Source organism: Macrosteles quadrilineatus, unplaced genomic scaffold, assembly GCF_028750875.1.
Source record: "Macrosteles quadrilineatus isolate MER2022 unplaced genomic scaffold, UCM_ALF_1.0 Scaffold_4__1_contigs__length_99947679, whole genome shotgun sequence".
Lineage (NCBI taxonomy): Eukaryota > Metazoa > Arthropoda > Insecta > Hemiptera > Cicadellidae > Macrosteles > Macrosteles quadrilineatus.
Window position 1 is genome coordinate 29324863 of NW_026542597.1, and position 26568 is coordinate 29351430.

At 36.7% G+C, this 26568-nt stretch overlaps 1 protein-coding gene across 7 annotated transcripts in view; it reads left to right on the forward strand.

Annotated features, from left to right (window-relative positions):
• The window catches only part of LOC128993365 (ras GTPase-activating protein raskol), a 318987-nt gene that overhangs the window by 226706 nt on the left and 65713 nt on the right, over positions 1-26568 (forward strand). The window contains exon 1 of one of the 7 annotated variants that reach the window (XM_054417215.1): positions 22180-23261. The exons of the other annotated variants lie outside the window; for them this stretch is intronic. Coding sequence (XP_054273190.1) covers positions 22541-23261 — 721 coding nt within the window. The 5' untranslated portion in view covers positions 22180-22540. Of the gene's footprint in view, positions 1-22179; positions 23262-26568 lie in introns of those variants that run through there. 7 annotated transcript variants of the gene reach the window in all.

Genomic DNA, 26568 nt, shown 5'->3' on the forward strand with positions numbered 1-26568 from the left:
TATTTTACCACTTTTTTTTAAATGGAACTGTTTCTGTTTTTTTTTGTATAATAATGTTTTTCTTTCTTTGCAGGTAAGTCCCAAATTGCAGCCAAATCTGTCTACGTCAGTAAGTACTGTAGCATAAGAAGTGTTCTTTTTTATGTTGTATATTAAGTATGCGTGATCCATGTCTCTGTCTTCGTTCCTTATTTGCTTATTTCACCTGTCCCTCATTGTTGATACCACAGGCTTATCAGGGTTTACAAGCTACAGATAGGCCAGTGACCACTGAGCAGCACAACAATAGGACGTAAAACTGATTGTTGACTACAGACTATGACTACTGACTATAGTCACTGACTACTGACCAGATAGTCAGAGACGACGCCACGGCCCCAGTGATGACTTTCTCCACTATAAAACAGCTGATTTGCTAGTTTTTACAACCTCCGGCGTTTTACGATTTCGCTACTTTCCACGATTATTGTGTTTAGTCGCCGGTTGGGGTTTCACGGCCGCGTTGCAGTTTTTGTTTTATGTTTCTTCGTAGAGTTGTAATGTGCCAGGGGAAATTAATGTTGGAAAAACAATTATCACGGAATGAGTCTGCAGTTTAATTTTGATTAAATATTTATATAGGTTCAGTTTCCAAACCCCAAACACAGATAATAGTTGTATAAACATAGCCTTTAATATACACGTTGAGATTGACCTACACCCTGAAACCGCAGCGGCGTCGAGTGTTGTATAACCATAGTATTATTTGTTTGTAAAAATGTTTGTTTGTGTTAGTGTTCGTTATTTATTCGTCTCGTTTGCTTTGAAGACTTTTTGACGACCTTTTAGGAGTGACAACCACGTCTAGGCTTGACAATGCCACCTTAGTGTGTCGAAACCGGTAGCCATAAAGACTAATAAGCAAGGATTGCGTTAGCAACAAGGTATTTAACCTTTAGATTAGTAATTGAAGTAATGCGGATTCCGGAAGGCAACACCTCAGAATTGAAACTAAAAGAGAACCCGAATTATAACAGTAGCTTAATATTCAAGTAGATCATTCAAACATCTTCTATTTTAGTAACTAAATTGGCTGCATCTGGTCCAGAAATCCAGATGGGATATCTGCTCTGGTATCTAAAAGTTAATGGTAAAACCTATACAGATAACTACTGTAAAGCTGTATAGAATTTTGCCAACAACAAATTATAAAATATCACTGAACGATTCTCTGTCTTTTCCCGTGTGATCTTCTTGAAGGCAGTGTGATCTGAATCAATGAGTCAGATTGTTATAGCTAGCACGTTTATAAACACAATTAACTTACTGTGTATTTTTTATGTTCAAAAGACAACCTGAAAACAAAGAATGACCACATACGATCAAAGTACACTATGTATGTTTCTCTTTCAACTTTTTCCCTCCAATTCCGCCGACCGTGTCTCAGGAAGGGTTTATGGCGCCAAACCGCCTCTCAGTCACAGATGTTGCAGACATTATATATTCCCATCCTCCCTGTGTCCTGTACGTGCCGGGTCTGCCGTGTTGCTATGCAGCTATATATACCGGGACACAAATACACCGCCCTTCCGCCGCGCCGCGGACTTCCGTCCTGATAATGGTGATAAAACGTCGCGCGTGGCTCGGTTTACAAATCAAATTTTGAGAACGCTACGATTTTTTATACTCAGAATCGAGTTGCTTCATCAATCGTGGAAAGGAAGTGGTCAAACACTGTCAACCCCCGAAACTGCAATAATGACTTGAATATATGAGTAGGGAGAATTGTTGTAGGAACCCCATTCCAATGTTATGGTTTCAGTCAGTTCTAGAATGAAAATAAATGCAGTTATAATTGAGCCACCAAGAGGTTGTGCTGACGTCAAAAAATACTCATTATTGCCGATTATGCTGAATACACGACATTTTAACCCAACCATTTAGGACAACATACTGTAAACGTGTATACTATTCTTGACTTGTGCCAACTCCATGTTTAAAGTATGGTAGCAGTTATTATACTAATAAGTGAACACGGTCTTTAAGCAGCTTATTATACGATCTGTTTGATTAAATAAAGATAAATGGATGCTGGCGATAGGAGGGATGTTTGATTTCAGATTATAGTACGGTGATGACATATTAGGAGATTCTGATTAAGTTAAGACTATCCACACAGCAGTCTTTATGCACACTGTAAACGTTTTACCATTTAGAAAACTAAAACCTCTCCAACTCTAAGGGGTATTTTTGCAATACCACAAATTTTACGCTATGCCATAAAAAATAAGGCATTTATGCAGAGCCCATGCGGCAATTAAATCAGTACAAATTTTTTTAAGACGGATGTTATTCTGTCTTCTGCCTAGCTCCACTATCTTCTCACATGATAGAGCGGCGTGTCAGCTTGTTAAGTTGTAACCTGACCTGTGTGACGTCATGGTGATGTGACACTGATACAGCTGATACTAATGCTGACAGATGGGTCTTCTGTACCAGAAAAACATATGGATAATGGACACAGCCATTTTTTTACTTTTAAGTAAATTGTATTGAATATAGTTTTTATTACAGATAATTCTTCGCTAATTGTAGATATTTTTTGTAAAATGTCAAGAACTAATTTTTACTTGTTAGACAAAAAATTACCAAATAATGTGTTAGGGAATCCTTAATTCGAGACTACTTCAGTTATGCAAAACGTTGGGACAGTAATGGAGTTCTTGTATGTATTATGGCATGGAAACGTCAAACGTGTGTATTTTGGGTCAACGTGCAGGTTACCATTATTGAGATAATGATTTTAAACAAAAAGTAAAATGGACTTGGTTAAGTTTAGGATCCATTTTGTGGAGTAAGTTAACACTGCCACATCGTTCCTGTTAGTGTGTAATAAACGGCAAACAATTTAATTGTAAGTAACTAAATATAAATAGCTTTTTAAATTATGTGTCACCAATATTCAATTCCTTCCCCAGGGCCTCAAGTTATAACCCTGCCAAACACTAATATATACTTGTACTTATCTATTGATGTAGATGAGAAAACACACTTCTCTGTGCTGTGTGATGATATTGTGACTTGGTGGTTGGTACACATTTGATAAACCTGTTTTTATGTTTCTCTAGGCTAGGCTATGTGTAAAACAAAAAATGTGGCTTTCTGTAGTGAAGAAAACTTTCTCATGGTTGGAGAATCCCCTCATCTTAAAGCCATAAGATAATTTGCAGACAGATCCAAACGGAAATTTTGAATCGTCATAAACACGATAAGTAATTCCAAATCAAATCCAAATCTCACGTTTTTATCGAAATCTTAGTTATTTCTTGCACAAACCACATCCGGGCCAATAGTTTTTTGGAGATCGCAGGAGCTAGGAGCCAAGATTTGGCGTCTGGCGTGTTTTTTGTGCGGAGCAGTTTGCCATGCGGTGTGTACAGCAGATCTCATCCCATCACTTGCACAGATGTGCAGATGTACCAGATGTAGAGTACCGGGTTGAAGACCTACAGTGCAATGTACTGTGTACAACACGTGTATGCACATCGTGTACACAATGCGTGTACAGAGTACGTGTATATGGGCCTAATGTACAGATTTAACCTATGTGGACGTATGTACACGTCATGTACCTTACGTGGATACGATTGTGTTATCTGGAGATAATAATTTATTAAATATAATTTTATAATGTAAAAAGAATGTTGTGCCATTGAGTGTGTACACTGCAGGTAAACTTCTTATCCTACTGCAAAATCAAAATACAGTTGTTTTTTTCTGTCCTCTGCAATGATATAAACTAAATGTGATTTTTCACTTATTTTAAAATCAATTTTACTGCGTCCTAATTGTTAGTTGACGATGGAATATGGGACAAAGTGTAAAGTAAAATGCAGTACATTAAACATAATCCATTTCCACATTAATCATCTTTTGAACCAGTCAAAGTTTCCCCTTAGGCTTTTTATGATTGAGTGTACTGGTGTTTAATATTTGTTACTAACTTCTTGTTGAAACACTATTGTAATGAAATCCAGCATGGACGTTTTCAATCGTAATCAACATGAAACATTTTGAAACAGATAACCAAAACATATTTTTAAACATGGTAATGAGTCTACTTTGCACTATTCAAAGTCAACGACAATTCCAATTAGAAACGAAGCCTATCTTTTTAATATCTACTTTTAATTTTTTTAATAATCAATTCATACAGGTGGGTGTTTTGCAAGTCTTTGACGAGGCTAGTTTTAATTTAAACGCCTTTGACTGGCTACTCCCGCGGATGTTTCGCAAGCTATCCGCTCCAGTTTCGGTGGTCTGTGACTCAACCGCTGATTATTGCTGATTGTTGATGATTACAGGTCGATGCGCCTTGTTTTCAACGTTGAGTTGGTTATGTTACAAATTGCTGATCTACGAACGGATATCTTTCAAAAGTTGATGTGGTTGTTCATTTCCAATTAATCATCTACTCATCCTTGATTTTTTACTAGCATACGACTATTGAGTATTTTTGTACTTTTCAAACCCCGATTTTACTTTAAATTAAAACGTAATACACAAACAGTCATCTTTTGTATGTTCACCTGTAAATGATGATGAATTTACCTTGTCTAAGTACTGTAATATTCTTTTTTGGGTTTGTTAGTGATTCTTTGGGTTCTGAAATCATATTTTATAGCTTTTTGTTGAGATGTGTTATTCCTAATCATTTTAAATTATTTATGTCTCTTCAAAAATTTTTTTAAGACTTGGTCAAATATTCTATTACTATCTCATGGAAAGTTAATTATGTTATCTTATGGTGCAGGGTATTAATAATATAAATCAATATTGTAGTTGTAAACTATAACGTAGTATACAGTAGTTGTAATTACAGTACTCTAACTTTGGTTTTTCAAACCGTTGTTTCATTTCAAGGCCCAGTAGTGTTTGGAGTAGAACGGTGTCACTTTGGTAGTATTTTTAGCTTCGCGACGGCTTTGGTCCTTTCAACATCACACGCACCACGGCGATGTTTTATGTCCAATTACTTTTATATTTGTTTAGATTTCGTCTTTGACCTTTCATTAAACAGCCAGTGATGAAACTAATGTACACTTGTACATCTGTCATCCTTAAGAATCAGCAGAAGAGGAAGAATCCTTAAGAGTCATCCTTAATATTTTTCTGCTTCTTGTAATTACATTAAACAGGGTCGAACAGATGAGTAGTTAGACCATAGAATAAATGAACAGCAACAATAACACATATCTAAGCAAAATGGAAACAAATTAATGCTTTAGAATTAGTTTATCTATGACATTAATTTGAGCATAGCTCAAAACTGTTAGCAATACTCTTTCAACTCAATTAAATTCAGTTATTGTTTTCAAATTTTAGTTTGATCTGAAGTTTAATAAACAAAATCATGCTAAAACCGAAACCATAGAGAAACCCTATGAATTCTATAAGACATTTTTTCACAAAGTTAAACAGTTTAACATTTTAATAAGTGATAAATATATAAATAAACTTACTCCGTACAATATGTTTATGATAAAGTTACATATATTCTATAACTACTTATTTATTCTACGGTTTGAAGCATATAACAATGTCAGCGCTGGATAATTGAAAATGCAGCGAGATTACTTATGAAGCTATATGTTATTGAATAAAATCTGTTCATTTCATTTTTTCCTAAAGCATACTTATTAAAAGCCCAATGATCAAGAACAGCTTTTAAAGGACAGGCGTGCCCTTCTTACGCATGGGTCTATTAATTAATTAGAAGTAGTGTAGGGCCTAATTAAAAATCATACTGCAGCAAACCTACAGAGTAACAGAATTTCCATTTACCAAAGCTGGATTTCCATTAAAATATTCCTATAAAATTGTCACATTTTGTCTAATTCAAAACAAAATTAGTTTTAATGACTACTTTGATAATAAACAAACTTCCCAAATTTTACCAAAATATATCCATGAATGGACCTACGTTAGTAGCTTATAATGGTTAATTTGCTAAAACTGTAAACAATTGTCATAAGCAACACAAACTTGTTCGCCTTCAGTTAGAGGAACGCAGTGTCAGAACAGAACTGTGATGCGGGTCACTTCGGCATATTTGCAGGCGCCACTGTTCTTTACAACTCACATATTTTTATCGTGTAATAATTTCAAACCATTACACTTAAACATCCATTAGTAAAAATTTTTCTTAAAAATATACTGATTTATTTCATTTAAAATATTCTAGTTTAGTTTTGAATTTGGTTGTAAAAACACGTGTATATTTGATGAAAGATTGTTACCGAGACGTTCAAAGGGAGCAGGCAGCGCTGCCTGTTAGTGTTGGGGAGAATTGCGTCCTGCTTTATCGACATTCTCATATAAGGTCCAAGCATAAGCATTTTTTGTACGATATTCTACTGGGTTCCTCACTAAGCTCTACAATTAAAATTTTTATTTGTAGCCTATTGTTTATGTTTATTAAATGGTTTAAAATGTTTGCCCATAGTAATGTCTAGTTTCACCTTTAAGATAACATAGTTTTATCTTCATCTAGACAAGAGTTTTACTTCATCTGGTTTGAACGTTCATTTTCTCAAAATAATTGAGCACTTACTACCACGAGTGGAATAGAGGGGATTCAAAGTGAGGATTTCGTGTTCCTAAAAATTTTATTTTGTAAATTTTTGAAAGTGTTTTAAAGTTTGTTGCTGAACTTAGTAAACAAATTTATTCTAAATATTATCCAACACATTTACCGAATAGTTAATTCTTTAAACGTTGACTTACATGCTGGAAAGCAAACTAGTTATTAGGTTAATTGCTTCGGTTATGCATTATAAACATAATTACTTCATGTTGTTTCAATTTTGAAACATAATTAAACTGGACAGAACAGAATTCAATTTTGTATGAAGAGCTTGATATCGTTGTATTTATATCAAATATGCTTGTCCTTTGGTATTAAATCATGTAATGAACTCTTACAGTACTGAATATGAATTTTGCGCACTCTAGTAATCAGCAAATGGGAAAATAAAATAGACTGAATATTTGACAATGGGTATAAGTTGACTTGCAATATTGAAAGGTTACATACGTTAAATGTAATCAATAAAGATAATGATAATAGTAATGTGTAACATACTTTGTTATTCACTGTCGGTAAAGCAGTACGTAGTTCACTCTAACGCGAACAGGCTGCGCTGCCTGTCAGAACAACCGCAGTGCAAAGGGACCGACGACAGTACAATCATATTCTATTGCATATTTTTTTGTACAGTACTATAATTAATTGTGTTTACTACTTAACTTTATAATGGTTGTCCACGGAGAACCAACTTTAAATCTGGAAATGATAAACATGATTTTATACAGTTACACACAATATTATTGTTACTGCTACAATAATTTTGAATCCTTCTTACTGAATCAATATTTGAATGATTTTATTTTATTACGACTCGTATTCCAAATTTAACCTTAAACTAGCATTTTTTTATTAATTATTTGTTATGTTTTGGAAACCGAGGCACTTTGCCGGACATCCATTTTTAGTAGAATCGGTTACCATCCTGAAAACAGGGGTATATTCCTTAATGAGTCAACATGGTCGAATATAGAGTTGACTATTTGAATATCAAGTAGCAGGTGTTGGTATCAGTGCGACAGGTGGCAACACTGTGACCAATCAGCTGATGCAGGTGCCCATCTCCATGACAGGTGCTTTTAAATAACCCAGGGTTTGTTCCAATTTTGACTCATCCAAGTTTTGAGTTAGTGATTTCTGTAATACATAAAAAGCTTATGTAAAACCAATGATAAACAAATGATTATAGATGATTACGACTATTTCACGTGTTCACAAGAAGTGTGTGGTGACGAATACAAAACGATAAATTGTAATACTGTTAATAATAGACTTTAAGCTCTAGTTCTATGTAGTCTATGTATGTATAATAATGAGTACAATTACGTAGCAAAACTAAGTAAGAAATTACGTTAGCAAATAAAAATATGTAATTTCTATAAATACGCCATTGAACCATTGACCTGGTTAGCAATCAATGCTCTAATTAAGTTACCCAAGTTCTAACAATATTGGCCACATGATTTTATAGTATGGGATATCCACTTCATTAGTAAAGGTCAATAAGCTTGATGTAGACTTTGTGAGAATCTGTTACCAGTTTTTTCTCTTAAACTATAGAAATAGAAAATTTAAATATTCATTATAAATGAATAAAATAACGAAATTTATAGTATTTGTATTTGTTTATTTTTAGAACGAAGATAAATCGTTCAACCTAAAACAAAGCGTACTTACTGGCAAATGTTCCGAATTACCATTCTATATCCAAACAGAGCTAAAATAACGTGTAGTTAGTCGTAATGTAATACATTTAATGATTGTATTTAGTTTGCTAAACAAGCATTGTGTTTGCAAAGCGGGCCGTGCTCAACAATGGAACTTGCATTCCAGTTTCGGCTTACACAGAGTTTGTTTATTCATTCCAGTTGAGATTGCTCTGTGTCTCTGGAGATTTAAGCTACATTACTCCGTGCTTTATAAGGCTGTTAGCACAACATCACATTTGCTGTATAAATTTAACAGTTAAAAATCGTCTGTTCTCTTCTCGTTTCACTGCGTTACTTCGAAATTTATTTTTGTTCTGGACCTACATCTTTTTAAAAGAAATCTTTAGTGCTTATTTTTGCAAAGTAAAACAAAATGATACACACAAGAAACAATAACCACCTTAGGGAACTCATGTCGGTGGATTTGGTAACACTTGCTAAACAGCAAGTAATAGCTTATTAGCTTACTACTTGGACCTTCTTCAGTTCCTGTGGGGTACCCAGTATTGGAGGACTAATATTTGAACTAGTCTACGTAAAACTACGGCAAAACATTTTGTAAAAATGTAAAACTGTTTCTGTAAATGAATCCTCTTTTAATAGTTTCTTTCCTGCGTTACTTATTGTTTAGCTTAAATTTTGCTCACTTCTATGACTATTTCCTTGCAGTATGCTTGTGGTATCGTATATCCATGGTATTTGAGAGATAATGTTACATCAATCTAAACATCGTACACCAATATACGCTATTTCGATTTTTAGTTTACAAGTTTACAATCATTAATTGTGGTTCGACTAAATATATTATCTATTTCTAATAACTATCTCCCCTTAAAACGGTTTTATTTTCTTCAACCATTGACTTCGGATGCCATGATGTAGATGCCCTACCTATTACGATCATTTGTATCCAAATTTTACATAAGATACATTTTTTTGTTAAATCAGCCCCTCGTAGGGTGTGCTACTCCTGAAGGTATATTTTCTGATATCCTTTCGCCCAAAGTTGGCGCAGTTCACTTAAAGTCCTTTCAATTAGATTTGATTTTAAAATAGGCTTAGAAATTGTATTTAGTTTATCAGCACATCCTTCTGGCATTCACAGAAAAAAACTCAAATCCCTTGTCCTTGTTTAATTGGACCAAGTCATTTTTGTAAACAATAGGGATGGCTTCAACCAAGACCCCGTGTATATGCTCGTTGCCGTGTAGTGGGTTCTTGCTTCAATCAAGACCCCCTGTAGTGGGTTCTTGCTTCAACCAAGACTCCGTGTCGTGGGTTCTTGCTTCAACCAAGACCCCGTGTAGTGGGTTCTTGCTTCAATCAAGACCCCCTGTAGTGGGTTCTTGCTTCAACCGAGACCCCGTTTAGTGGGTTCTTGCTTCAACCGAGGTCCCATGTAGTGGGTTCTTGCTTCAACCAAGACCCCGTGTAGTGGGTTCTTGCTTCAACCAAGACCCCGTGTAGTGTGGGTTCTTGCTTCAACCGAGACCCCGTGTAGTGGGTTCTTGCTTCAACCAAGACCCCGTGTAGTGGGTTCTTGCTTCAACCAAGACCCCGTGTAGTGAGTGGGTTCTTGCTTCAACCACTACCCCGTGTAGTGAGTTCTTGCTTCAACAGGCGCAGCTAGTAGTTCCCGGCTATACCAGTTCAGCTGGTATATTATATTGAGAAACAGCCACTCGAAGCCAAATATAGAAGAAACTACCCCTTCCTGGAATAAGACAAAGCCTCCCCTGCTCGGTCTATCAGCTCCATTCTTTACCACGTCATCCTGTTTTCTTCACTCCATTGGCCTTACAAGTGCCGCGGTTCCTGTCTACAATGGAATTCCGAGGAAATTGAATTTCAAGGTTGAATAGTTTCAAGGAATTTTGACTGTGTTTGATATAGGGATATTGTGGCTTTGGTAAATGTAGAAGTTGGAATTTTGATTGGACGAATCGAGATTACCAGGGATTATGGGTGATTCAGTGGGGAATTTGAGAACAATTTTTGGAATCCTAGATAAAATCCTTCTTGATAACCTCGAGTGAAGATTTTTTTAAACTGGATTGTTTAGAAATATTTTATTGACAGGAGCTAACTGTGACTGGAATTAAAATTACGTTGTGTCTTGTAACGCTCACCAATTTTTGTTCTTGTAGATTTCGTGTTAATCGACGATTCAGCTACCATAATGAGAAATCTATCTATGTGAAGGAGAATATCATTGGTGATATAGTTTTTATCACCTTAGTAATATCAGAAGCAAAATTGTGAGGAACGCCATTGACCACTCAAGTATATTTCTTGCCCGAGCAATTATAATTTCAGAAGCACTGTTTAACGTTGGTTACGTTTGAGTGCAAATTTTCACATTTGAAAACAGATGTTAAACAGCTGCTAATAATATTAGTGTTTTATTTCTCTAATTACCCAATGCTTTTCAATTTGGCTATGCCAGAGGACTATATTGCAATGTAATGTAGTTTAACAATAATTGCATGTTAAAGAGATTACTTTATTCAGCTAAAATGGGTTTAAAAGTTAATCAAATCAAAAGACAATTTAAACAAAACGCTGACATAATAAACTAGATAAAACCTGCCTAAAACTGTTTGAATCTAATACATCAGGATAAACATTCTAAGAAATATGTTTAATCATAGATAAAACATACTCCGGTTAGTCTATGGTTTAATCAAAGAAAAGACTATTTCAGTAAAGACTTTTCATTTACAATATGGTTTGCTAATACTTACTGTACTGGTATAGTTTGCTAATACTTACTGGTATAGTTTGCTAATACTTTTTAAATTATTTCTTGAAATCGAGGTCACAAGCAGTTCGGCTTCACCAATCCACGGTATAACGCCGCAAGCCGTCAAAACTAGGACGCGGCGGTCCAGAAGTGTTATTTCGGACAATACATCATTATTATTCCCGCCCACCTCACTTTTGGCGGGGTGGAGACCTGTAGTAAATCAGCTGATCGACTCTGGTAGTTTGTTGTTTAGCCGCTCGCAGGCGGGGGCGCTAGTGTCGAGACGGACATTATCTCTACCACGATGTACGTGAGCCCCAATTTTGAGTTTTGACTCACACTTTCCAATTATATCAGGCGTGAACCTGATAGCACGCCCCGTAATCTTCTTGCTGGATGTAGGCTTTCCTTCCTCCCGCTCGTAGTTGAATTTCGGATAACTACATACATAGGTCCTTGTACCTTGTAACAGGGCACTGATGCAATTCGTTCATCATTGTTCAAAATACCGGGGTACCACTTGTAAATGGTCAATGTGAACGTTGGTGAATTATTTCTTACTAGCAGGGTTCCCGTCCTTCGTACCGGGTTGGCGTATAAATAAAATGCGTTTTGCAGTTATATTCGTGCCCTGCGTTTGCAATGGGAGAGGACATGGTTTGAGAAAATTTGGTTCCATAAATTTACGATATGCTATAGTCACATCTATCATAGCCATAATGTTATTAATGTTCTACCTCTATCAACTAAGACTATCCCTCTCTATGTCCCTCTGCAAATGTCAGCGGTCCAGTAAAACATCCATACTTACACATTTATGAATTAATACGATGGATTTAAGACGAGTTATGATGACCAGCTAACATTTCTATTGGACCATTTTCGTGTGGTCTACTACAATTCATAGTAGTTCAGTGAAATACCATTAACTTTGGATACTGCAAGTTGACTCCGTATCCTGCAAGTTGACTCCGCATCCTGCAAGTTGACTCCGCATCCTGCAAGTTGACTCCGCATCCTATCGTAGTTTTAACGCTTTTTGACTGTTGTTCATGTATTAACACTGTTGACTGTTTGACTGTTGTTCATGGGGTCGTAACACCGACCCCATTGATGGCAAATATTTATAAATGTGTATGTGACACTCTTATTTAAGTGTTAATTTTACAACGTCTGGTTTTGTTCACGAATATCATTCTATTTGGTCGGGATTTCAGTAAACATAATGATCTTTTTGTTAGTAAAATTATCTACGGATATGGAGAAGGCATTGACGCACTCAAGGGTTACTTGACACGAAATACATTAAAATTTGTCCTCGTCTCCAAGGATGATTAAATCTATAACGGAGTATATCACGGTCTGAACCATGAGGTGTTCCTAGAACTTTGTGAACTGTGGAGTGTGTTGAGGACTCACCTCACAACACTGAGGTCAGACAGCTGTGTGTGGCAGACAACATGTGTATTGTACGTGTATCATGTAGCCTACATGTGGTTGTAGGTCTACATGACAACATGGGTGTTCCTAGAACTTTGTGAACTGTGGAGTGTGACTGTTGAGGACTCACCTCACAACACTGAGGTCAGACAGCTGTGTGTGGCAGACAACATGTGTATTGTACGTGTAGCATGTAGCCTACATGTGGTTGTAGGTCTACATAGGCGTTCTTAGAACCGCTCAACACCCAACCCTGTCAGTGATACGTCTGTACTTCGTTCGAAATCAAATATCAGTGACGTATGTTTTCCTAATCTGCCATTTAAAAAGTCATCAAGTTTTTAGTGTTTAATCTTTTATTTTGTAGTCTGGGGGTGTTCTAAATTAGAGTTTCCTGTTCAACTGAAAACATTGTCCCGTTTTGCTAAGGACACAACTTCATCCTTCACTTGGCTATAAATTCGCTGTAAATTCTGAATTATCCTGATAACGTCCTCGTCCTCAATAAGTCACCATGAGTAATAGGGATTAGAACAATTTAAATTGTCGTAACTTGTTAGATGAATATGTAAATCTTAGTTTTAAAAGTCCCTTACCAGCCACTTCTCTCCCGCCTAACAAAAATATTCTATTTCGTAAAATCTCGGGTTTGATTCTACTTTTTGTCATGTTGATAGGAAATATTTATTCCCCATTATGCTATTTTAAATCATTATCACACCATATATAAAGTCGCTGTGTATACAATCTACCTCTATTAATCTTACTTTATTCCAATAAACATTTTTTAAATTTAATTGATTGTTTCATGTAAATTTGCTATACATTATGTAACTTCCAAGCTACTAAGTTTAAAGATTTAACCCTTATCACCCCGTTTCCCCTATGTCCACTAATAATATCAACATTTTGGGATGCATCTCCTTGTCCTCATGACACAGTTTGTGACGGACCGTGGGAGTAGAGTGGACAAAGTGACAAAGTGGGTGCGACAATAGAGTAATTGTCACAACAGCTGATGTGTATGCAGCAGACAGAGACAAGATGGCGGACCGGAAGTTACTCTTTACACTTCCGTCGTCCCAACAGGACAACTGTCCACATATCACCCCTAGGTGACATACTTGCCGCATTATGGTGATTGGAAAAAAATATTCTTAACTTTTTCAAAGAAATACTTATTCTCCTCTAGAATTCACATAACACATCTAATTTTGTGATATCAATTTGATCCCGTCTTTAGGGAGAGGAGTCTTTAGGGAGCAACTAGTATCACAGAGTAAGTTATCCATCGTTGAATATTATTTCGATTCTCTTTGCAAATACCATAATCCTGTCATATAGTAATCTCTTTCCCACACCTGAAGAAGGGATCAATACGTTGATCACGAAACGTCGCAAAACTGTTTCACCCATCAGTGATGATAAAAGCCCACATTCTACACGTCAACAACTTAACCACCACATTGAACTTCACTCAAAACGGGGAAAATTCGCTCATATTTCAGCGTAAACTGGGTCAGTAAGGCAATTAATTGTTTGCCACTGAAAAGGAAGACAATATATCACTGCTTGTGTACGTTGTACCAAACATAGACTATCGTTCCATTTCAATCTGTATACATCGGACAGCGGCGCCAACTATGTTGTAACCTCAGCTGAGTTGGACTTGCATAATAGTTGCGTGTACAGGACTCGACCACAGGATCAGGACAACAGGATCAGGACAGCAGGATTCAGGACGGTTTTTAGAGATGAAACTGTGGTTTTGATGCAGTGATCTTGCTCGTCACAAAATTTACATTTTCAAATAGGTCGAAATCTTTTAGGTGTCCTACATACTAACATGCAAGTTTGATAATGTTGTGCTAGGGTGGTGGGTAATTTATAGAGATGAAACCAAGGTTTTGTTGCGGTAATCCTAATCTTAGCAAAATATGTATTTAAGGCACCAAAAAACGTCGTGCCTCTAAAGTTTTGTAATTCTAATCTAATACCTTCGGGAGCTAATTGTTTTTGATCCAAGAAACAGTAGTTCTAGTTCTGGCACAGACGACTATTAGTCAAAAAATGGACTTTAGTTAAATATTCTATATAGTCTGAAGTATGTGGTTCTAGTCAATAATTCGATACAGCAATCTTTTCGCTAAATTCGTTAGCAGCCCTCAATCCCTTGCGGGTTTGGGTATCATGCTGTATTTTGAATAATAAAAATTTAAAATTTTCGAATTATGATGTTAAAATACCTAATGCATAATTGGACCCACATTAACACATTTTTTAAATGAAAAACACTACCAACTTAAGAAAGTTGTCATTATTGTTCTTTTATCACATAATATGGTAACTCCAATCCATACGTCACACTCAATGCAAATCACTATCACAGCAGCAGAAATCTTATGATGCAATAAGGTTCGGAGGTCACCGCTACAGAATTATTGGAATTTATAATCAGTTGATGATTTTCCCTACACGTCGCAGTCGTCCAACTAATCATTACTGGAAAGTTGATCTCTGTACTGAAATGACGTCACAATTGTAAATTCCAACACAGGCTACCCAACGTAACTGATACAGGAAGTACGGCGGCTGTGTTTGTGTTGTAGGTTGTGGATAAACCAACAATGGATCTGTTTTGGTTTAATCTAAATTGCACTATAGAAATTTGTTATTTTATTACTATTTATTATCGTGATGTAGCTCTAGCTGCATCATTAATTTAGATCCCAATGGAAAAAAAATTGCACCCAAGCCCAAAATTGACTCCGATTGGGATCGAACCAGCAACCTTCAGATTTGAAGGCGAATTATAACCACTCGGCTACACAGGCAAGATGTATGGATTGGTTTGGAAGGATTGGTTGGCGGATAGATGGATAATGATGTTCAGCATTCAGTGATGGATTACTAAACGGATAGATACGTTCAATTTGAACAGTGTTCCATGGTTTAGTTTGGAATATAGAATAGACTAGCTGTAACCCGCGGGCTTTGCCCCGTTTAACTTCTTAATTTTCAAGATGATCTCGTTCGCATGGCTCAATCACGTCCTGGTTGAAGTTCGTTCGCTACGCTCACTCACCTTTAGGTTGGAGCTCGTTCGCTACGCTCACTCACCTTTAGGTTGGAGCTCGTTCGCTGCGCTCACTTGCCTTCAGGTTAGCTCGTTCGCTACGCTCACTCACCTTTTTGGTTGCAAATTAGCTGTTGTCATAAATGTAAAAGAAATAATAGTGCTGCACCCTGTTGGTAATCCTTGTAACTTTAATGCTATTGAACATCATAGAACAGAACCAACTTGTTTAATTGAAACAGCTGTTAAGATTCATTAATTCCATTTCTCATAAGGTTAACATGGGAAACTCCAGAGCCACTGGGGCGGAGGCTATTGGACGGATCACGAAATTGATGGTGTATAAACCTATTCCATGACATTCTACACGTATGTACCAAGTTTCGTGGCAATCGGTTCAGCGGTGTCCGAGTTTATCACCCCCAAACAAACAAACAAACAAATATAATATATACAAACATCCTCTTTTATAGATATAGATAGCGTGCAAACGTCAGTTTAGTTGCAATTTTAAACGTCTTTCAATGCGGGTGGACATCTTAATGAAACAACTCATGCGATGCTTGTAATTGTCCTAGAGCCTCCAATGATAGATTATAATTGTAAAAACATGTTTTGTGCCTGCTCTCTTGCATTCGATTAGCTAAAATTGCAACAATTAGGAATAATTTATGACGTCAAAGTTAATAGTGTTTAGGGAATATAAATAATTAAAAATGTATTTCAGAAAAACTTAGTCACTGTATAACAAACTATCCTATTACAGGGTGTTCAAAAAAGGTGGGGACATAATTTACGTGTGATTTTGTGTCAAAATAAAGAGATATTCAAGTATAATTTTTTTCCCGAAATCGCTTCATTAACCAGATATCCGTCATTTTGTATTTTTTTTACATGACCATTTTGATCTTTACATTTTTTCAACCGATCTTTACAAAACTTTGTATGTATGTTGAGGTACTAGAAACCTTGTTAGAAAAAAACCATCTTGATTCGACCTTAAATTTCAAAATAGTGGCCATTTTAATTTGTTAAACTTAAATTACTCAAAAATGACATTTTTATATAAAATCAACCATATTTGAGTAACTTTAAGTTGAAGAAATTTAAATAACCACCAATTTGAAATTTTAGGTTGAATCAAGATGATTTTTTTTTCTAACATGTGTCTCTACTACCTTAACATACATACCAAGTTTCGTAACGGTTGAAAAAATTAAATGATAAAAACGTTTATGTAAAAAATACAAAATGGCGGATATCTAATGAAGCTATTAAAAAAATATATACTTGATTTTCTTTTTATTTTGGCCCAAGAAGTCACTACGTAAATTATGACCCCACCTTTTTTGAACACCATGATGGCCTACATGTTCGCCCAAAGCTATGAGGTTGCCAAGTTACTTTACTGCATTACTTCTTTCTTGCGTGCGCCTGGCTATTTGATAGAGCCAACACGCCAGCAGTAGCTTGCTAGAGCTATAATATATTATGGAGGAACCCATTTTCGTCATCACACTACAATTGACTTAATTGAGCGAAATTAGAGACAACCGCGGAGAAAATGAGTGCGTGGGGAAATATTCTAGTCATTAGAAGCGCGGAAACTCTAGTTTGCTACAAAGTGGTTTATAAATTATTATGAGTACCTCTAAAACCATGTTAAAAGCGTCGTATGATATTAAGTTTTTAACTGAAAAAATTGAGCCGAATGGAAAGGTGCAATTTTATTTCTATGATATCATATTCTTTTATTTATTTTCTCTAGTTGTGTATGATTGTCATATTTACCTGCTAGATTTATTGTGATTCTCGTGAGGTTTTCAATGCCTCAAAAAGTTAGAAATAAAGAATTTTGAGACACTATACTCTACTTCGATATTCTACTAGATTTATCAGGTCTATAAAGAAGTAAAGTTAAATTTTGCATGAATAATGACAGGCCCGTTTCCATCCTGTTTACTTTAATTTCTCAGCCATGCTTCCCATAGTTTATCAATCTTAATTACTTCATAGTTTCATCCGCTTGTTTCCCATGAAGCTGAACTGACAAGAGAAAGCAAGAAGGATCAGAATGTCAACATTGTAAGGATAATTGAGTGATTAAGCAAATAATCTAATCAAGACTTACAATATAACCGATCTGATCAATGTTGTGAACTCTTAAACTTCCCATCCTCAATATTGGCAACCCTGCCGATGAACCATGCTAATTATTGGCAACACCGTTTCCGTTGACCGAGTTTCGTGGCCGGACCACTACATCATCGTCGTGTGCCAGATTTCGAGGTGTTTTTATTCATCTTTTTTCTTAAGTCACGTTTTTGGTGGTAATCATAGGCCTGGAGATCGGCCGACACGAAACACCAAACTTTATACTAGACAATAACGAGATATCGTCTCGTTAGTTTTATGTTGTTGGTCTCAGGTGTTGTCTTGCTACTTTCAACGGTTGTCTGCTTTGATCTATGATTTTTTTAGTACAGAATTTATATTTGTTAATACTGAACAAAATAATGTTGTGATATAAATTTTGTACGAAATAAACATACTCATAAACAATGTTTGCAGTAAAGAATCGTAGTAAACATGAACTATAGGCCTATTGTCAGGGAAATCGATGGGCCGGTTGTGTAACTATCCAGTTATTCTTTTCAAAGTTTCAACTATTCTCAACCATCAACCTATGGTGTATGGTTATCCAGACCTTTCCATTGACCAAGAAAATCTATATTATGAAAGCATACATTCCACAAAGAAAAATTGTTTGAAGGTTTCTACTGTTTTGTTCCGAAAAAATATGTTGTACAGTAGTTCACGGTTGGATTACGTTTAGTCGAAATAATGTTAAGGTCCAAAATCTACATAACCTCGATAACAAGACTGTCATGGGGATTATAAAATAAGACTTGCCATCAAGGTTAACTTATAAAGGTTTGCAATAGCATGTGATTAGTGGGTTAAATTAATTCAAGGAGGTTAGAAAATGCCATTTGTTATCAATGTAGCTTATCTATATATTAATAGGCAAGCATGTTTCTTTAAAACCTTTTTTCTCAGCTCGTGTGCATCGCAGGGGAAATCTACGCATACTGTTAGAAAGATATTTGCCTGTAGACGTGCAGAATCCCTTTATAAATTAAAATAGGCTAAAAAATAAGCACAAAAAACGAATTTGAAAACTTCAAAAAATTAACATGGACCAACTGGGTTGCCATGATGGTGACGAAATAACAACAAAATGTAAACAGAAAATCAAAACAAATGGAAGAAATCCCAATCACATGTTTTATTTACAGTGTGGGGAGAAAATAGAGAAGTCTGTACATTAATTATTTTTGGTCGAGTTTCGACCACAGGACGACCACTAGTTATAATTATTGAGGGATTTCTTATCGAGGTTCCACTGCTATTAATAAGAAGACATCAGCGCACTCTTTTCATGACAGAAACATACATTAACATTGTTTTTGTCTACAGCTAATTGATGTGAAAAATCCATATAATTATAAGAGTGTGTTTGATCTACAACTACTTAGTTCTTTAGTTGCATTGTACTACAACTATTTAACTTGTTTTTTTCATTTTCAGGTGAGTCCAGAGCGCAGACTCTGCCTCGAACTTTTGCTCCCTTTGATGATGACTCAGGTAATGTTTACTTTTTGAATCTTAAGCTGCCTTTGGATACTACTATTAACTGCTCTTCGTATCCCATCTTTAGGACTAGATGTAGCTAGTTTATTAATTACAAAGTTTATGCTATGTTTGAATTAATTAGGTTAAATTCTCTCTTTGTTGGCTTATGGACACATAACAGATAATTATTGCTTAAAATCAATTAATTTTAGTTTTGGGTTATCAAGAAGTTGATGTATTACAAGAATGGTATTGTACATAAGCCCACGATTTCGGTGGCTTAAATGAATCAAGTGAATCCTTTTATTCAAAAACCGGCTACAATTTTAACATGGATGTAGATTGTGTACTTTACACTGTTTTCTAGAATCAAAGGGCAGCCATTATCCTCGCACAGTAAAACATAATTATGGATCCAGTTTTTCTGTAGGTCGTAAAAGTGTTAACATGTTTTAAAAAATAAAAGTTTACTTTAAGTAGGTATATCAAACCGTCAAGTGCTTTTCACAATTTCATAATGTAGACGTGGTTTTACACAAAACGTGGTACTAAAAATAATAATGCTTCATTAGTATTTAATGATCCTAATGGATCATAGAACTACTGATAATCAGTCAGTGATAAGACACGCCTATGAAAACAAAAGTACAGTTTCACTACCTGACGCGACTGGCGCTTAAAGCTTATATGGTTTATAGTAACTGTATGAAAAATATTATGCGTTAACACGCAACACGAGTGTGAGCTGTCTTTGCTGCACTACAGAAACTTTCCACATTCGCCTACGGCTCGCGCATAAACTTTTCTCTCGTGTGCAGCAAAACTAGTTAACACATAGAACTATTTTTAATCATTAATCATGTAGTATAAAGTAACAGTTACTTGCATTACTACTAAGTAAATAATAGAAACATGGAATGGATACTTTACGGCAAAGCAGCAATAATGGATTATTTACAGTGTTCTTTTCATGCAGCCAATTGAGAGCATTAGGTCATTTATAACATTTACTCCAAAACCATTAGATTAGATTAGGATGAGTAAAGTTATGACTTAGTATCTGAAATTCAAGTCGGATAACTAAGTAAATATGAATCACAGTTTGTCATAACACAATAACCGTGGGAAATTCAAACTACAGATTTTTCCCTCTTTAAATACAGGATTTATTGACCTCAATCTTGGATCAGGGAGCCAGACAGTTTGTACACTTTTTTATTCAATTTTACTATTAACTTTGAAATAGGAAATGGACATATAGTTCATGTTAGTTCATCTATAGTGATAGCGTGTATAATATAACAGTTCTTGGATTATAACCAAACAAAATACTAGACAAATTCTATAAACCTTTTACACAGCATCCTTATGTTTAATATTTATTTTAGGCTCTAACGAACAAAAGTATCTCAAGACTTGTTATTCCCTGCCGTTGGTACCACTGGCTCAGGTGGTGTTGTAGTGCTGCGCTAGTGGTAACACTGCATCCCGTACACATAGTCACGTGACTCATGACGTATGAAAGTGAACGCTGACCAAGGGTCACGGTCACCCACACCGCAGGGGGGGGGTTGGGGGGGGGGGGGCAACACCTATAATAAGCACCTTCTGGCCACTCAGTGATTCATCATTGTAGAATAATTTTACTACCAAATCTCTTGTGTTCAAAAATATAATATTGCAGTAAATTGGTAAAAATATACAAACTAGAATCACTACCAACCGAATATAAACTAATCTATAAGCTATCCTATTGTACTCTAAATTTCATATAAAGCTAGGTTTTGATCGATTTGTACTTTGCTACAATGGTAGAATGAATTGTGGTAGTTTCTTCAGTACTACGTTTTTCAGTAAACGTGTATTTTTCTGTACAGTGCTCATTGGTATTTCAATTGGGATTTGTTCATTTGATGGAATCCACGATGTTAAAAAGAGTATTTTTATTATATTTGAGAATTATTTATGGGACTATGCAAAGGTCTGGGTTCTTAGAAATACAAATAATATAATGCCTGTATTTACAAATTTGTGTCTTATTCAAATCGATTATGTTTTTCATATGGTGATGGGGTTTTCCACTAAGATTTACTACAAAGCAAGTTATCAATTATTATCAATTATCAATCATTAAGATGGGGACGCCACTTAGGTGCGTATTTTAACCCAAATATGAGTGAAGGATGAGTGTAGAATGGTGTGTGATGATCTGTGTAGCTTTGTTACTGTTAAGATCAGCTGTTTCATTAGCCAGGATCATTTATTTAAAGCCCAATGATCAGGAACAGCTGGGTCCAGTTTCGAACCATCAAAAAGCTACGGACTTTTCTCAGGATCGAACCGGCAACCTTTTGATTAGTAGGCGAGCACTATAACTACTCAGCTACCCAGGGAATATTTATTCGGAAATTTACTTGAAATTAAACTATTCAATCCTTGTTATATCGTAACGTGGATTTACGTCGAAATACAGTAGAAAATAAGTAGAAAATATCACTAAACATTCAGTTTTATATCGCTTTATAACTAAGGCAGTGTAAAATATTTTCGACGAATTCACGGTTTCACACCGTGAATGGAGACGACACTTCGTCACGACGGATTTCCGAGCGTGTTTCACTGAAAGGGGCTGAGCCGAGAAACTATTTAACAGTTCCAAATTCCAAGAAGCTACATTAGGGGTGTCAGGTGTGTGGACAAAGGGGACGTTGGAACGTTTCAGGTAGAACCTCAAGCAGGTTGTGTTGTGTCGGCGGGATGAATCGAATCGAAGAAATGCAAGCAGACGTTCAGACTTGGGCTCCTTTGTCTGGAGATTTGACCGGAGACGAAGACACTCGAGCGCGGCCGGACTTTGCCGAGCGGTGGGAGAAGGGACGGCTGCGGCGGGCGGCGTGTACTCCGTACTCCGTACTCGTGTTGTGTCTCGTGTGCCGCGAGGTCTTGGTCGTGTTGTGCTCCATAGCTCGTCACTGACCGGCCTGGGTGTTCGGATAAGCCGGTGTCCGAGTTACGGAATGTTTGGGTGTTGACTGAGATACAGTGTTATTGAAAGGTTGACGACAAATTAGTGATTACTAGTTTCGATTTGACACGCAATTTTTGCTCAACATATTTTTAGGCCTATTTTAAATTGATGTCAATTACTATTATGCTCAGTTGACACTTGTTCGATTACCGGGTTTCGTCATATTGTTGTTTCCACTTGTCTGTAGGATGACGTAAAAGTGTCTGTGTGAGTGCATACACTATGCTAGTGTAGAGTTGCTGTAGCAGCGGTTAGTGCAAGTGCAAGTGCAGTAGTGACCATGCTCGCGGACAGCGAGGCAGGTGGGGGTCGGCGAAGGTCGACGTTCTATGTCCCACTAGCGGACAACAGGACTCCCAGTAGTGTCGCGAAGAGAGAAATGTCCACGTCTACACCCAAGCGATCGCCTGGGAGTGCGCAGACGTCTCCGGAGAAGAGGAAGGAAGAACCCAGATCTCCTAGTAGACCGGGGTCCACACCTCTGCGGACTCCTAGGACTAAACATGTGAAAAGCCCGGTGAAGACCCCGTCGAAACCTTTGCTCACGGTTACTAGAACCATAGACGCTCCAGGTCCTCAAGTTCCTACTTTGATGCCGGTGCAGAAAACTCCTTCGTCGGCGTCGGATAGAATACGATCTCCTTTGCTCAAAGTGTCCACCAAGTTGTTATCCACTTCGGCTCAAGCGTTAGAAGTCATTAATCGATCTCCTACGAGTTCTCCGTCCAAACAGCACTCGCCTCTTTCACTGATAAGGAGAGCTTCTTCTAAGAAGCTGTCGAGAAGTTCCTCAACCATTCTGACTCGGAGTTCGTCTAACAAGCTTTCGGCTAAGGACGAAGCGAAGGACTCCTGCAGTAGCCTGAGCGTGGACCTGTCGAACGTCCCTGTCATCATGATAGACCAGCTGCCGGACGAGAGGTTGTTGTCTTCAGCGGGAGACAAGGCTCAGGAGAGGCGACACGTCAAGATCGAGGACGAGGACACAGGAGTTCATTCTGGTCAGTTTTTATGTTATGTTTAATTTACGAGTATACTTCTATAGTATCCACTATTATAACGCTCAGGGAAAATAATGGAAATTATTATTTAGAAGATTTTCATACAGTTCCTCGGAAATGAGGATTTTATTTCATTCAATAAAGCCACCCGTTCTATAGTATGTTTAGTATCTGGTCTCACTCGCAGCGTTCTTCGCATCTTGTTGAACGTCCACGTAAACACCGGAACAGTGGATAGTTACGACTAAATAACACCATAGAAAAAATACTTTGTGTCACCCCTAATTGCATGCCTATTTTCTTCATTTTAAACTTTATCTACACAATCAAAAGATTCGAATAAATTTCATGTCATGTTTATTCAAGAACTGTAGTGTGAACATTTTCCTTTCACAGCCACCGTAAAGGGCCAAGACCTATTATAAAAGGTTAACAATGTTAACATGTGAACCACAAACAGTTGTACACGTAATTTAGTTTTCCGAAACACAGTTGTTGCAAAGCACCCCGGGGACACGCCCGCCGCATTCCGTAGTCTAATGTCTCCCTTGATGCTGTACAACCGTGACATGTGGCCTCGGAGCTGTGCCATTCTATATGTCACGGTTGCAACACCAGCTCCTTTCACTGCGCATGCGTTATCGCCAATACACTGCAAAACGCAGACGCTATAGCAAATACGAATACACTGCGGAGCGGATGGGTTATCGCCAATACACTGCAGAACGCAGACGCTGTAGCGTAGCAAATACGAACACACTGCGGAGCGCATGGGTTATCGCCAATACACGGCAGAACGCAGACGCTATACGAACACGTGCAAATACGAATAAACTGCGGAGCGCATGGGTTATCGCCAATACACTGCAGAACGCAGACGCTATAGCAAACGAATACACTGTGGAGCGCATGGGTTATCGTCAATACACTGCAGAACGCAGACGCTATAGCAAATACGAATACACTGCGGAGCACATGTGTTATCCCGAAGCGCATACAATATCGCCAATACATGCGTTAAAACCCGTCTACACTAAAGTACTGCGTATCGTACACCCAACACAGCTGACATATCGCTGATTGGCAAGTTAAGTTTGATTACTATATCACGCACTGTTTGTCAACATTCTGGTTGTGACACAGAAATAGGTTGTGTCAGCGTCTACTTCGCGAAGCGTTATCTGTATACAATGTTACGAGTCTTAACTGTAACTGTGTGACAGTCCAACATTTTTATATTCAGTAATTTTAACCCAAAAAAAAAATTGTAATAGTAACTTTAATACATTTTTCACTATACTGTCTCAAAAAAGCTGTCTTAGCTGTCTGTTTTGAGTTCCTAAAGATAGCTTTTTGCGGACTAGTCCGTAAGATTATACGGACTCGAATCATATGGATATGTCAAAGCTTATCTCAGAAAACAAATCAGCTGTTCTGATCCTTTAAAATGCTTTAACAAACGGTTTTAGCTATATATATATTTTTTTTTTTGTTTCTATAATATATGACAATTTAATGAAAAATATTGTTCGCAGCTTGTCCAAAATTCTTTTTTGTGACTCAATCGAATTTCCCCCATAACACGATACCGTCCCAAAAAAGCCTACTTTAGGGATTAGTAACGAAAACTACTATTATAGTGCGTAAGTATATAATAATTATATTTAGTAGACAGTGATTTATGAACATTCGTAAACTGTGGTAAAATATCTTCAATAACGAAAATTAGTGATATTCTAAGTTTTATGGATAGGTTTTTGCTACAACAATTTGACTTTATCTCGAGGAATAAAAATATCAATCATGTTATTTTAGAAGAAATCAATTTTAAATAATCTTGTATGGTATTTGAAAATTGTACAATGAACTAGTTGATATGTAAAGCTTGTTTCTATAATGCTTACGTATCTCTATATACAAGCCATTCCTTATAATGCAACGTCAAAACCATAAAACCCGAAATGGAAAATTTTGTTGTTGTGTAGCAGGCCTGTTAAAAATACAACAAATCAATATTGTGATTACAACTGTGTTATATCATTGAGTGTTTTAATGCATTGATGATTGGGACGTATGTTTCCCTCTTTTGGGTGCGTAGATTTTCCTGTGAGGGATAGCTTTGCTCTTTGATTACAAAATAAGAGGGCAATCAATAGTTCATAAGGCAATTGTGGTGAGATGTTGAAATAACAAAAAGCCAAACCCACAACGCACTTCGAATATATCAGGCATCACTGTATCTTGAAATGGTCTAGGTTTAACTTCAAAAGGAGACACATAATACGATCTACTAGGAAGTGTGTGGCAATATTTAGTTTTAAAGCGGTTTGCCAAAATTTCAAAATATAATTTACTGATTTAACTAGATGAGATACTGGATTTTTTTAGAATCACTATAGATCCAGGTGTCATTTGTCCAAGAGCTTATGTACATTTTGCAGCGAAATTGAACATATAGACTTTATTTAGTTCCAATTCAGACAAAATGCAATAATGATGTATAGGCCTAAAATAAATTGTTATAGTACAGACAGTACAGTCTTTCTATAGTACTGCATGCTACTATAAAAGGGCTTTAAGACTCTTCGTCTCATAAAAATAAGGAAAAGCAGACGAGCAAACGCAAGCATCGAGTTCGTGCTTGGCATTCTAGAAGTAAGCGGCTGTTATCGCGAAATAAAGTGGGCTCAGTAGACAATTAGCAATAAGACTGGTGCGAAGCTGCGCCCCTGCAGCATGCCAAACAGTTGCGAGGTATTGATCACACAATACTGCACCGTACCTTGTGTGAAAACTATGTCAGGTTGATCTAGAGGGCTTGTATGATTCGTGTCTACAATGGTCATCAACACAACAATCCCATGTCCATTTACATTATACAACTAGAGACCCAAGCCAGGTTATCCAACATTTTCTACAACATTTTTATAACATTGACATAACATTTTCTACGTGCATCGAACAACAATTGTTGGAGTTTGGGCTAGGGATAACAAATTCGTTTGCTGATACAATATAATGATCATAGGAAAGTCAACGTACACATTGCCACATACGGTCAACCGCTCGGAACGATTTCATTATATGATAAAATCTCTCGATTGTTGTTTCGGGAAAATGTAGCAATACCTCTTAGAACCAAGCCTTTTATTAGAGGGGTGGTGGGATTTCTTCTGAAGCGTGGTCACGCAACAGATTTATTATTTGGTTAAAACGATCATAATGTGTATTATATGATTAGGTTTATTTTACCTTCGCTGTACTTTTCATCGATAACACGTTTTAAATATTGAGTTGGTACATACAT